Source organism: Gossypium hirsutum, chromosome A02 (assembly GCF_007990345.1).
Source record: "Gossypium hirsutum isolate 1008001.06 chromosome A02, Gossypium_hirsutum_v2.1, whole genome shotgun sequence".
NCBI classification, from domain to species: domain Eukaryota; kingdom Viridiplantae; phylum Streptophyta; class Magnoliopsida; order Malvales; family Malvaceae; genus Gossypium; species Gossypium hirsutum.
The window spans coordinates 95,671,073-95,682,618 of NC_053425.1; the positions used below are offsets into that span (position 1 = coordinate 95,671,073).

The following is an 11,546-nucleotide window of genomic DNA, read 5'->3' on the forward strand; positions in this document are numbered from 1 at the left end:
AGTGTTGGGCATGGGATAATAGCAATTTTTGGTCCCTAAGTGAATAGGGACTTTGCAAGGTGGCCCTTGAACCTCAACTATAAATAGGCCAACCATTGCTCATTCTCATCATCCCACATTTGCCATTCTCTACTTAAGGCATTGTTCTCTCTCCCTATTTGTAAAGTTTCACTTGTATTTTGGAGTGAAATATATTTGGTAGTGCCCGAGGACGTAAGCAAGATTTGCTGAACCTCGTTAAAATTCTGGTGTTCTTTACTATTTATTGTTCATATTTTGTGAGTGTGATTGTAGTGATTTATTGTGCTATTAAATTACGATAGAGGGATATTCTGGCTAGGAAAGACTTGGTACTTAAGTGATCTTCGTGATCCACCTCTCTTTCCTGAGAATTGAACTTAATGTGATTTTTTAGTACAATAATTTTACTCTTTCACACGCTTCCGCACAACACTTTAACTGCTGTGAAAGCTGTGGGTTTAGCTGCTGAACAGAAACAGGCTCCTGACAATTGGCTGGGGGTTTTGCTACAAGACTTGAAGGATGCTTGTTAATTGAAGCATTGAGGAAACAGCTTCTGAAACAGAGGAGTATCGGAAAAAAGGTAAGCTATTTCTTTTCAAGCTCAAAACCACTTGTTTTTCGATTTAAGATGGCCCATAAGATTAAACAACTCAATCAGAGTTGTCATGAGATTGCTGCATTGAGAAATAGTCTTCATGTCGTTTACAAACTTGATGGCCCAAGTCACGACATGCGCTGGGACAGGGAAACCATATCCTTTGTGCTAGCATCAGAGGTCATTGGCAGAGATGAAGAGAAAAAAAAGAATTGTACATATGTTAACGCAGGATGATCCAGCTAAGGAAGACATACCCGTCCTTCCCATAGTTGGAATCGGAGGTCTGGGGAAGACCGCCCTTGCCAAACTGGTTTTCAATGATGCAGCTGTGGATACTCACTTTGAGTTGAAACGATGGGTGTGTGTTTCCGTTGACTTTGATCTGAAAGGATTAATGGTAAAAATCATTAAATCCGGAAATGGTGGCGATGGAGACCCTGGAAGCAGGGATTTGGAGCGATTACAGGAGTCATTGCAGGAGTGCTTGAATGGTAAAAAGTATTTGCTGATTTTAGATGATGTCTGGAACAAAGATAACAGAAAGTGGGTGGAACTCAAAAAAATTATTAGCGGGAGGAGCTAGCGGAAGCAGAATTGTAGTCACCACTCGGAGTAACTGAGTTGCAGAGATCACAGGCACAATCCCCTACCACTATTTGAAAGCTCTTCCTCATGAAAAATCTTTATCCTTGTTTCTCAAGTTTGCTTTCAAGAAAGGGAAAGAGAAACAACATCCAAACCTTACGAAAATTGGGCAAACAATTGTGAAGAAATGCCAAGGGATTCCTCTGGTAGTGAAGGCATTGGGGAGTTCGCTTTTCTTCAAAACTTCAGAGCAAGAGTGGACACTTGTCAGAGATAGCGAGAGGTGGGAATTAATGGAGAAAGATAATGAAACAGTTTCTGTTTGAAATTAAGTTATGATCAACTGTCTCCTCAGCCGAACCAATGTTTTGCTTATTGCTCACTCTATCCAAAGGATTATTGCTTTAATGAGTTTGACTTAATCGCATTTTGGATGGCTTACGGTCTTCTTGAATCCCCCAGTAAAAACGAAAATCCGTATGATATTGGTAGGCAGTATTTGAATGAGTTGTTGTCAGGATCCTTTTTTCAAGATTATGAAGAGGGATATATTTTTGATACTTTTAAGATGCATCATCTTTTCCATGGTCTTGCATTATCAGTGTCAAAGAATGAGTGTTGTGTAGCCAACTCCTTTGAGCAAAATACTGCCTCTGGGATTCGACATGTGTGGCTTATTAACTCCCACCAAAATCCCTCCGAATTCCTTAATAGATTTGGCCATTTGCGTTCACGTAGGCTTCCCGATTCTGACAAATCCTATATTGAAACATGTCTAAAAAGGTTCCAACGTTTGCGGATGCTTGATCTTTCTGAGTCTACTCTCCAAGTATTGCCCAAATGGATTTGTTATTTGAAGCATTTAAGGTTTCTCGACCTTACTAACTGTCCCAACATCAAGAAACTTCCCAACTCCCTTTGTGAGTTGCACAAATTGCAAACTCTGAATTTGCATGGTTGTGGCCGAATTGAAGAGCTGCCTAAGTATATGAGGTACATGGTCAGTCTCAATGTAACACCCCGAACCCGAGACCGTCACCAGAGTCGAACACGAGGTGTTAACAAACTTTAAAAATTTTCCAGACACTGCCAATCTGCGTAATAGTCGCTTTAAAAATCATATCTTGAGTTCAGAAACTCGGACTCCAGTTCCGTAAATTTTCCCTGAAACTAGGCTCATATGCCCATCTACATATTTTTTTATAGAATTTTTGGTCGGGCCAATTAGTACAGTTTATTAGTCAAAGTCTCCCATGTTACAGGGATCGACTACCCTGACCTTTGTGCATTACGACTTGGATATCTCCCTGTACAGGGCTTCAATACTGATGCCGTTTGTTTCTATAGAAACTAGACTCAGAGAGGAATCTATAAATATATGGCTTGACTCCTAATTGTCTCTGGTTAATTTGTAATGAATTTCGAAAGTCGGAACAGGAAATCCAGAAACCGTTCTGGCCCTGTCTCACAAGAACCTGAATATCTCTTAACATACTGTCCGTATGATTGTTTCGTTACTTTCCTATGAAAATAGATTTATCAAGGTTCGTTTACATAATTTATTCACTATTTAATTCCATTCCTAATATTTTTAGTGAATTTCCAAATCTACATCACTGCTGCTGTCAGCATCTGCCTTTAAGGTAGACTTTACCTATTTCATAGTTTCCATGATTCAACTAGCCCTTTTTGCATAAGTAGCACAATTTATGATAGTGATTAACCATTCCCATGGCCAATCCTTGTCAAGCCTATCCACACCTCTCAATAACCATATCCATACCAAATGATTATAACATTACACTCAAAATATATAAGCCATTTTCGCATGGCTATCCAAAATTATACAAGTCCAAAGGGTCCATGACCCACAACAAACGGGTAGTCCTATACATGCCATTTCGAAGTTCAACCAAAATTGTACCAAAAGGGGGGCTTTGATAGTGTGGGCGACTTCGACTTCAAAATCCCGAGTCCGATAGCTGGAGAACCAAAATCTATAAAATAGAGGATCAAAGAAACGGAGTAAGCAATTTATGCTTAGTAAGTTTTGAGCAAGGAATTCCAGCACAGCAAAAGTATAGCATTCATATAGCTAAACGAATAATTTCATATGCACAAATTTTCGATATCATACTTGCTTCACATTACCAACCCTTATGTACATACATAAAAGATCAACTTAGCCAAAGGCCGGTAGCTCGTTTATCAACTGAGCGAATACTTATTTGTAAGGGCTCAACTAAATTCAAGCACATACGAAACATACCTCAATGTTGGGATGTTTCTAGAGTATTTACTGAAATTTTTACAGCAAGATCATTCATTCCCAAATCACGTACCTTCGGAATTTAACCGGATATAGCTACTCGTTCAAATGCCTTCGGGACATAGCCCGGTTATAGTAACTCGCACAATTGCCTTCGGGACTTAACCCGGATTTAGTAACTCGCACAAATACCTTCGGGATTAGCCCGGAATTAGTATCTCGTACAAATGCCTTCGGATCTTAGTCCGGATATGGTCACTTAGCACAAAGCCTTCGGGACTTAGCCCGGACATCATTCAAATAACCATGCACATTTAACAATAAATCATGGCACATTCGTATTTCGTTTTCGTTAGTAAAACTCAAACACAAGACATTTATCATTCTTGCAATTTCGGCTCAATAGCCACACAAAGAGCATGATTTTGGTTTGCTTAAAACATGATCTAATCAAATCATAATTTAAGCTCTTTTACTCAAGAACTTACCTCGGGTGTTGTCGAACGATTCCGATAGCTATTCGACCACTTTTTCCTTCCCTTTATCGGATTTAGTTCCCCTTTGCTCTTGAGCTTAATTAAACAAATAAATTGATTTAATCATTTGAGCATCGGAAAGAGGAACACAAGGCACTTAGCCCATTTTTATACATTAGACATTAAAGTCACATATGTACGGAATCATGAATCAAACTCAACATTTTAGCTAATTTTTCCCCCTTGGCCGAATTTTCTAAGCCAAGACAAAAGCATCAATATGCTTGCCTCTAACTGAATACATGCAACACCAATCTCCTTCCTATGGCCGAATATGCATGTCTATGTTGGGGCCGATTTCAACACTTAATACATTCTACAAGTATGGTCACTTGTATTGACTAAACACCCTTTTGTTTCAAGTTCAAAACTTGGCTAATACACACATATATACACTAGTAAAGCATCCTCTCCCTTTCCATCAATTTAACACATGCATTACTCATTAATATACAAAAATTATATTCGGCCTTAGCACACAACTTGCTAGCCGATTCTTCTCCATCTAGCAACCAATGCACATATGTGCTCACTCAAAAATGCTAAAAAGAAGATTCAAGAATCATCAATCCACCATCACATGCATCATTAACAAGCTTCATATTTAGCATGCAATGGCATTAACACAAAATCTACCTAGACCGAATATCATCCCCATGACATAGCAAAGATTTGAACCCTGGGCTAAATAGAACTCAAGCTAGCAACTAAAAACATGCATGAATCTCAAGGCACAACCTCAAACATACCTTGATCTAGATGCAAGTATGGCCAAACCTCCTCCTAATCCTCTTCCAAACCAAACATGAAGCAAGAACTCCTTCCTCCTTCCTTTGAATTTTCGGCCAAATGAAGATGAAAAAGGATGAACAAAATTTTCTCTTTTCTTTTTTTTAACTCACGGCAATGGGGGGGGAAACAACTACACACTTTTTTTTTCATCATATTCCCTTTCATTATTTTATGCCCATGCTCCTTATTTTATTTTTTTCCACCCATGATGCACCAACACAACATGTCTATGACATGTCTTGCCCATCACACTTGGTCTACCATGCTTGTCATGGCCGGCCACTACTAGTTAGGGGGGGAATTTGACATGCAAGTCCCCCCTTTTTATTTCATGCTCTAATAGGTCCTTATGCTTCGACCTATCACATTTCAAAAATGTCGCACATAAGTCCTATTGACTAAATTCACATGCAATCGACTAAATCGAAGCTTGAAATTTTCACACATTCATAATTACATATTCTAGACAATAAATATCACATTCAAACATTTCGGTGACTCGGTTTAGCGGTCCCGAAACCACTTCCCGACTAGGGTCAATTTTGGGCTGTCACAACTCTCCCCCACTTAAGAAATTTTCGTCCCCGAAAATCTTACCGGTAAATAGGTTTGGGTATCGTTCTTTCATCGAGCTCTCGGTTTCCCAAGTAGCTTCCTCGATCCCGTGTTTGAGCCATAACACCTTAACTAACGAAACCCTTTTGTTTCGCAACTCTTTCACTTCACGAGCTAGGATACGAATCGGTTCTTCTTCATAACTCAAGTCAGATTGAATTTCAACTTCTGAGGGATTAATCACATGTGACGGATCGGATCTATAACGTCGAAGCATCGAAACATGAAAGACATCGTGAATCTTTTCAAGTTCAGGGGGCAAAATCAATCTATACGCAACCGGACCAACTCGTTCGGAGATTTCGTACGGCCCAATGAATCTCGGGCTCAACTTGCCCTTACAGCCAAATCTGAATACTTTTTCCAAGGCGAAACTTTAAGAAACACTTTATCTCCCACCTGATATTCAATGTCTTTTCGTTTCAAATCCGCATACGATTTTTGACGATCTGTGGCTGCTTTCAGACTTTCACGGATTACCTTTACTTTCTGTTCGGCATCCTTAATCAAATCAACTCTGAAAATTTTACTTTCACCGAGCTCGGTCCAAAATAATGGTGTACGGCATTTACGACCGTACAAAGCCTCGTAAGGTGCCATCTTAATACTTGATTGAAAACTATTGTTGTAAGCGAATTCAATCAAAGGTAAATACCGTTCCCATGAACTACTGAACTCGAGGATGCAACATCTCAACATATCCTCAAGTATCTGAATTATCCGCTCAGATTGACCATCGGTTTGGGGGTGAAAAGCAGTGCTAAAATGCAGCTTGGTACCCAAAGCTTCTTGCAATTTCCTCCAAAATCGCGAGGTGAATCTCGGATCTCTATCCGACACGATAGAAATAGGTACCCCGTGTAATCTCACAATCTGAGAAACATACAATTCGGCTAGTTTATCCAATGAAAAATCCGTACGCACGGGGATAAAGTGAGCCGACTTAGTCAGTCTATCAACAACAACTCAAATCGCATCCTTCTTACTTGCTGACAATGGCAGTCCGGACACAAAGTCCATTGTGACTCGATCCCATTTCCACTCGGGTATCATGATCGGCTGAAGTAATCCTGAAGGCACTTGATGTTCCGCTTTCACTTGTTGACATATTAAACATCTCGAAACAAAGTCGGAGATGTCTCGTTTCATACCATGCCACCAAAACCAACGTTTCAAATCGTTGTACATTTTCGTACTCCCCGGGTGAATTGACATTCGGCTACAATGGGCTTCGTTCAGAATCATCGAAATGAGTCCCGAATTCCTTGGAACGCACAAACGACTTCTGAACCTCAAACAATCATCATCATCAATTTGAAACTCCGATTCCTTGTTCGGAACACACTCAGCCCGTTTTGCAACCAATTCATCATCAACCTTCTGGGCTTCACGAATTTGATGAATCAATAATGGTTTGGCTTTTAATTCAGCTACTAACACATTGTCGGGTAGAACCGACAAGTGCACATTCATCGCTCGTAAAGCAAACAATGATTTCTGGCTTAAGGCGTCCGCAACCACATTAGCCTTTCCCGGGTGGTAATCAATGACAAGCTCGTAATCTTTCAACAACTCAAGCCAACGTATTTGTCGCAGATTTAAGTCTCTTTGAGTCATCAAATATTTGAGACTTTTGTGATCCGAAAATACATGGCACTTTTCACCAAATAAGTAATGTCGCCATATTTTTAAAGCAAATACGATGGCAGCTAGTTCAAGATCATGGGTCGGATAATTTTTCTCATGTGGCTTTAATTGTCTCGACGCATAGGCCACCACTCGACCTTCTTGCATCAATACGCAACCCAACCCAAGTAGGGATGCGTCACTATAAATGACAAACTCTTTGCCTGATTCGGGTTGCACTAAAATTGGAGCTTCAGTCAAATAAGTTTTTAGTTGATCAAAACTTTTCTGACATTTCTCCGTCCATTCGAACTTAACATCCTTTTGAAGTAGCTTCGTCATTGGTGTGGCTATCATCGAGAAACCTTTGACAAATCGTCGGTAATAACCGGCGAGCCCCAAGAAGCTCCGAACTTCGGTAATATTTCTTGGAGGCTTCCAGTTAAGTATGGCTGAAATTTTGCTCGGGTCAACTCGAATACCCGATGCGGATACCACATGACCCAAGAAGCTAACCTCTCTTAACCAGAACTCACACTTACTGAACTTAGCATATAACTGCTTATCCCGCAAAATTTGCAACACTAGTCTCAGGTGCTCAGCATGTTCGGTCTCATCTCTTGAATAGACCAAGATGTCATCAATGAACACAACTACGAACCGATCCAAATATGGTCTGAAGATCCGATTCATCAAATCCATAAATACCGCAGGGGCATTAGTGAGCCCAAACGGCATCACTAAGAACTCGTAGTGACCATATCTCGTTCTGAAGGCAGTTTTGGGTATGTCCGAATCTCGAATTCGCAACTGATAATAGCCCGATCTCAAATCTATTTTTGAGAACACTGAGGCTCCTTTCAGTTGGTCGAACAAATCATCGATACGCGGTAACGAATATTTGTTCTTTATCGTCACTTTATTCAGTTGACGATAGTCAATGCACAACCTCATGGTTCCGTCCTTCTTTTTCACGAACAATACTGGTGCACCCCAAGGTGAGAAACTTGGTCGAGCAAAACCTCTATCCGTCAATTCTTGCAACTGAGCTTTCAACTCTTTTAACTCGGTTGGTGCCATACGATACGGAGCCATCGAAATCGGCGTAGTCCCAGGTACAAGCTCAATACCAAACTCTATCTCCCGAACAGGTGGTAAACCCGGTAATTCTTCAGGAAAAACATCTGGGTATTCACAAACCACCGGCACAGATTCGGGTTTCTTTTTTAATTCTTTGTCATCAAGTACATACGCAAGGTATGCTTCGCACCCTTTTCTTACATATTTCTGGGCCAACATTGAGGATATTACAGCTGGCAACCCATCCAAGTCCGTAGACTCAACTCGGATTACTTCGTTATTTGCGCACCTCAATTCAATAGTCTTGCTTTTGCAATTCACAACCGCATCATGCACAGTCAACCAATCCAACCCGAGAATAACATCAAATTCATTAAACGGCAAAAGCATCAAGTCGCCGGAAAACAGGAACCTCGAATTACTAGGGGACATTTCTTACACACTTTGTCGACAAGCACGTAACGACCCAAGGGATTTGACACCCGAATTACGAACTCAGTAGACTCAATAGGTAAAGTCTTACTGGATGCTAAGGTTTCACATATGTAAGAATGAGTAGAACCGGGGTCAATCAAAGCAATTACATTAGTATCAAAGAGAGTAAAAGTACCGGTAATAACATCAGGCGAAGAAGCATCCTCGCGGGCACGTATAGCATAAGCTCTAGCAGGCGCACGAGCCTCGGATCTGGTCGTAGCATCTCTAGATCCTCTCTGACCACCACTAGCATTGCCCGTATTTCCAGATGGTCTATCTCGAGCAGTGGTAGCACCCGGTTTCCCACTCTGATTTACATTCTGTTCAGACAACCTCGGGCAATCTTTAATGAAGTGGTCAACTGATCCGCACTTGTAACAGGAGCGGTCAGGGAATCTACAACTCCCGAATGCCATTTACCGAATATCGACATTTCGTTCTGTCTCGAGTTCATTCCCAACACTGGCGACCGAAGTGCCTCGTGTACCCACAGGGGGTCGATCACGATCTCGTCTAAAAAGGCCCGAAGTGCCTCTCGACCAGCCCACATCATCTCGAAATTTCTTCGATGCCTGTTGAAGAGACTTTCCCGAAGATCTTTTACGAAACTCTCCAGTTCCACATCAACTTTTTGTTTTTCTTTTCTAAGCTCTTCGGCTTTACAAGCTCGCTCGACAAGTACTACGAACTCTCGTATTTCAAGAACGCCAACGAACATTTTTATATCTTCATTCAGCCCATCCTCGAAGCGTTTACACATGATAGCCTCGGACGAAACACATTCCCGAGCGTATTTGCTAAGTCTAACAAATTTTCGCTCGTAATCAGTAACCGACATGGAACCTTGCTTAAGCTCAAGAAATTCCTTCTGTTTTTATCAACAAATTCTGACTATATACTTTTTCCGAAACTCAGTTTGGAAAACTCCCAAGTTACTTGCTCTCGGGGCACAACAGAAGTCAGAGTACTCCACCAATAGTAGGCAGAATCACGTAGCAAGGAGATAGTACACTTTAAGCATTCATCGGGTGTACAAGATAGCTCATCGAGTACCCGGATAGTGTTGTCCAACCAAAATTCAGCTTGCTCGGCATCGTCGCTATCCGTAGCTTTAAATTCAGTAGCCCCATGTTTTCGGATTCTGTCAACTGGGGGCTTATTTGACCTTATTTGGTCAGTTACCGGAGGTATTGTAGGTGCGGGGGTGGTATTAGTCGGGAAGGGAGGTTGTGGAACAGCCGTATTAGTTCGAATGTATTGGTTGAACCAATCATTCATCACGCTATAGAAAGCTTGTCTAGCTTCATCATTCGGGTTACTAGCATTAGGTTGAGAGTCCACCGGCGCTGTCCCTTGTGCGGGAGCAGGCGCTACACTCTCAAGATCATCAGCTACCGCTCGGTCGGGATCGGGATCCATTACTATAAATAAACACATTTGCAAATGTCAGAAATCACCACACTATCAAATAATCACATAAAATGGCATGTATAGCTAGACCCAACGCATTACGGTAGTCCTAGAATCGACTAAACCGTAGCTCTGATACCAATCAAATGTAACACCCCGAACCCGAGACCGTCACCGGAGTCGAACACGAGGTGTTAACAAACTTTAAAAATTTTCCAGACACTGCCAATCTGCGTAATAGTCACTTTAAAAATCATATCTTGAGTTCAGAAACTCGGACTCCAGTTCCGAAAATTTTCCCTGAAACTAGACTCATATGCTCATCTACATATTTTTTTCTAGAATTTTTGGTCGGGCCAATTAGTACAGTTTATTAGTCAAAGTCTCCCATGTTACAGGGATCGACTACCCTGACCTTTGCGCATTACGACTTGGATATCTCCCTGTACAGGGCTTCAATACTGATGCCGTTTGTTTCTATAGAAACTAGACTCAGAGAGGAATCTATACATATATGGCTTGACTCCTAATTGTCTCTGGTTAATTTTAATGAATTCGAAATCGGAACAGGAAATCCAGAAACCGTTCTGGCCCTATCTCACAAGAACCTGAATATCTTTAAAATACTGTCTGTATGATTGTTTCGTTACTTTCCTGTGAAAATAGATTCATCAAGGTTCGTTTACATAATTTATTACTATTTAATTCCATTCCTACTATTTTTAGTGAATTTCCAAATCTACATCACTGCTGCTGTCAGCATCTGCCTTTAAGGTAGACTTTACCTATTTCATAGTTTCCATGATTCAACTAGCCCTTTTTGCATAAGTAGCACAATTTATGATAGTGATTAACCATTCCCATGGCCAATCCTTGTGAAGCCTATCCACACCTCTCAATAACCATATCCATACCAAATGATTATAACATTACACTCAACATATATAAGCCATTTTCGCATGGCTATCCAAATTATACAAGTCCAAAGGGTCCATGACCCACAACAAACGGGTAGTCCTATACATGCCATTTCGAAGTTCAACCAAAATTGTACCAAAAGGGGGGCTTTGATAGTGTGGGTGACTTCGACTTCAAAATCCCGAGTCGATAGCTGGAGAACCAAAATCTATAAAATAGAGGATCAAAGAAACAGAGTAAGCAATTTATGCTTAGTAAGTTTTGAGCAAGGAATTCCAGCACAGCAAAAGTATAGCATTCATATAGCTAAACGAATAATTTCATATGCACAAATTTCGATATCATACTTGCTCACATTACCAACCCTTATGTACATAACAAAAGATCAACTAGCAAAGGCCGGTAGCTCGTTTATCAACTGAGCGAATACTTATTTGTAAGGGCTCAACTAAATTCAAGCACATACGAAATCCAATGGGATGTTTAGAGTATTACTGAATTACAGAAATCATTCATTCCAAATGTATTCATTTAGGATATGTTCGTTCAGCTCAATAGCGTTAATAACTCGAATTGTTCGGACTTAACCGGATTTATCGCACAAATGCTTTCGATA

At 40.7% G+C, this 11,546-nt stretch overlaps 1 protein-coding gene across 1 annotated transcript in view; it reads left to right on the forward strand.

Moving 5' to 3' along the window:
• The first annotated feature begins 652 nt into the window (after positions 1-652).
• Positions 653-11,546, forward strand: part of LOC107952343 (putative disease resistance protein RGA4) — a 21,565-nt gene continuing 10,671 nt past the window's right edge. Inside the window, exons 1-4 of the mRNA XM_016887603.2 lie at positions 653-799; positions 852-1,169; positions 1,324-1,521; positions 1,563-2,207. Of these exons, the coding sequence (XP_016743092.2) occupies positions 653-799; positions 852-1,169; positions 1,324-1,521; positions 1,563-2,207 (1,308 nt within the window). The remainder of the gene's footprint in view (positions 800-851; positions 1,170-1,323; positions 1,522-1,562; positions 2,208-11,546) is intronic.